Consider the following 2653-nt stretch of genomic DNA (forward strand, 5'->3'; position numbering starts at 1 on the left):
TCCGACGAAAGCAGACACACACAGTTACATACTATTAAATCTTACACACGGTTTTATACAGACGACGACACACAACTACCTTTCGTGACACTACCCCAAACTCCTGGTTCTTACCGTCAAGACCTGGCCCCAAGCACAGACCAGCCACGAACGACGATTTCAGACCATACTTAAGGCGCACGAAGCCCCACCCAAAAACCTCAAGAAAACGAAAAAAAAAACACAAAAAAAACTCCGAAAAAAAATCAAAAGCCAACACACAACCTAACACAAAAGCAAAGCCAAAACAACACACACCAACCACAAACACCCCGCAAACACCAAAGCACACCAACCCCAACCCCAAACAACAAAACCCCAGAACTGGAGTGATGTGATCCACTTTCTTAATGTTAGTGAGGAACCAGAGTAAAGACTTCAGAACTGGAGTGATGTGATCCTCTTTCTTAGTGTTAGTGAGGACTCGAGCAGCGGTGTTCTGAATCAGCTGCAGCTTTCTAATATATTTTTTAGTGAGACCTGTGAAGACACCATTGCAGTAGTCCAGTCTACTGAAGATAAAAGCATGGACACGTTTTTCCAAATCCTGCTGTGACATTAGTCTTTTAATCCTAGATATGTTCTTTAGGTGATAGTAAGCTGATTTAGTAACTGTTTTAATGTGACTGTTGAAAGTCCATGACAACACCTAGATTTCTGGCGAGGACTAACACTAAATATAGCCAAGTTCATGGAGCTACCAGCCACTGCATCCCATGCCATCTCCGTCATGTACTGGCCTTCAAGCATGGCTGCTACTATATTTCAAGTACTTTGCTAATTTGTTACAATGTGTGACCACTGCAAAAAATGGCTAATCTACAATTCAAACATTTTAGAAAATTGTCCCACCTCCTCTGGTCTCACTCACTGTGTCACGATGTCTCTGTGTTGGACAACATGCATTAAGCTGCTGTTATTCTCCAGGACAGGAAGATGGTGACTACAGCGCAGCAGATGTTACAGGACAGCCGCACTAAGATCGAGCTGCTGCGCATGCAGATTGTCAAAGTCAGCCAAGCCAGAGACGGGGTGGACGGCGCCCTCGGTAAATCTGGCCACACACACTACACTTCCTGTTTTGGCCTCTACCAGCACTCAAGGAAAAATACCCGATACTAAAGTTAACAAAAAATACTCATCATTGGTTGTACATTGAATGTACTGAACGATGCCACTGTATTACCCTAACACTGACGCATTGAGTCACCATCAGTATGTTTTAACTGGTATAACAAGACAGATTTGAACTATATGTTATGTTGATGCTCCGCCCTGCCCCAGGTCAGCCTGAGGAGATGGTTGGTGCTCTGGAGCTGCGGCTGGCTGAACTCCTTCACCACATGAAGATTGAATCGGCCGTAGCAGAAGGAGCCAAGAACGTGGTGAAGCAGCTGAGCGGGCGCAAGGTCCAGGACCGCCGTGTGCTGGCAGAGGTCCGTGACAGCTGGATCCTTCATGTTCTGCTTGTTGCTTAAACCTTTTTTTTGACACACTATGATACAAAGGATAATAATGAAAATGTTACTAGAGCATGTGGTGTTTTAATACTGCTACCTTTTGATTTCAGGGCCAAGTTTAGCAGCAAGATTACGATTTAGATTAAACTTCATTGCACAGAGTACAAGTACTAAGACAACATGTCATTTACATCCAACCAGAAGTGCAAAACAGTAGTAAAGTTGTAGTAGCAACTTAAAGTCAGCTCCTGTCTAGAGAAAATGATGAGTTGAGCAAATGTGCAAAGAAACACAATATCGATATGAAGTCTTTTAAGAACTTTGTTTTAGGCTTCCAAGCATGACGACTCCTTCTGAGTGCATCCTGCTCTGTGTGTGACAGACTCTCTTCTAGGGAAACATCAAAGATCATTTACATGAAAACATAAGAACATTTGGGACCAGCTGCTCGCCCTATCACAAGAAGCTCAACTCAAACCCTACAAAGAACAATTGGGTGTCGCAGATCTTTGGCCGAGGGCAAATGTCTTCCTTTCCTGTATTGTCATAAAACCCTTCATCTTACTCTCGTGAACACAGACCAAATGTTCTTCTAAGACATAAGGATTTAAAACACTTGAAAGGATACCACTTTGTTAAAAGTTACATTTCATTAGGATTACATTTTATTAAGCTTTAATACCACAATTGCCATGACAAAGTGCATACTGATCTTAAGTATTAGATAAATATTTATATCTGATCATTTGTTTACATTACTTAGAGTATAAGGCAGTATAAACATTACAAACAGCAGTTTAGAAAATGAATCCACTATTTCCTCTGAGTTCAGCCAGGTGATAGCTGAGGGGAAGAAGCTCTGAGTTCAGCCAGGTGATAGCTGAGGGGAAGAAGCTCTGAGTTCAGCCAGGTGATAGCTGAGGGGAAGAAGCTCTGAGTTCAGCCAGGTGATAGCTGAGGGGAAGAAGCTCTGAGTTCAGCCAGGTGATAGCTGAGAGAAGAAGCTCTGAGTTCAGCCAGGTGATAGCTGAGGGGAAGAAGCTCTGAGTTCAGCCAGGTGATAGCTGAGAGGAAGAAGCTCTGAGTTCAGCCAGGTGATAGCTGAGGGGAAGAAGCTCTGAGTTCAGCCAGGTGATAGCTGAGGAGGAAGAAGC

General features: G+C 43.3%; 1 protein-coding gene across 1 annotated transcript; it reads left to right on the plus strand.

Annotated features, from left to right (window-relative positions):
• Positions 1–966: 966 nt before the first annotated feature.
• LOC104952914 (serine/threonine-protein kinase N1-like) lies at positions 967–1517 on the plus strand (the record flags this gene model as incomplete). The annotated part of the gene is made up of 2 exons (XM_010779824.1): positions 967–1087; positions 1324–1517. Coding segments are annotated over 2 exons (315 nt in total), but the record flags the coding sequence as incomplete, so codon positions are not given.
• Between the last annotated feature and the right edge of the window lie 1136 nt (positions 1518–2653).

Source organism: Notothenia coriiceps, unplaced genomic scaffold (genome assembly GCF_000735185.1).
Source record: "Notothenia coriiceps isolate Sejong01 unplaced genomic scaffold, NC01 NC01_scaffold00000363, whole genome shotgun sequence".
NCBI lineage: Eukaryota > Metazoa > Chordata > Actinopteri > Perciformes > Nototheniidae > Notothenia > Notothenia coriiceps.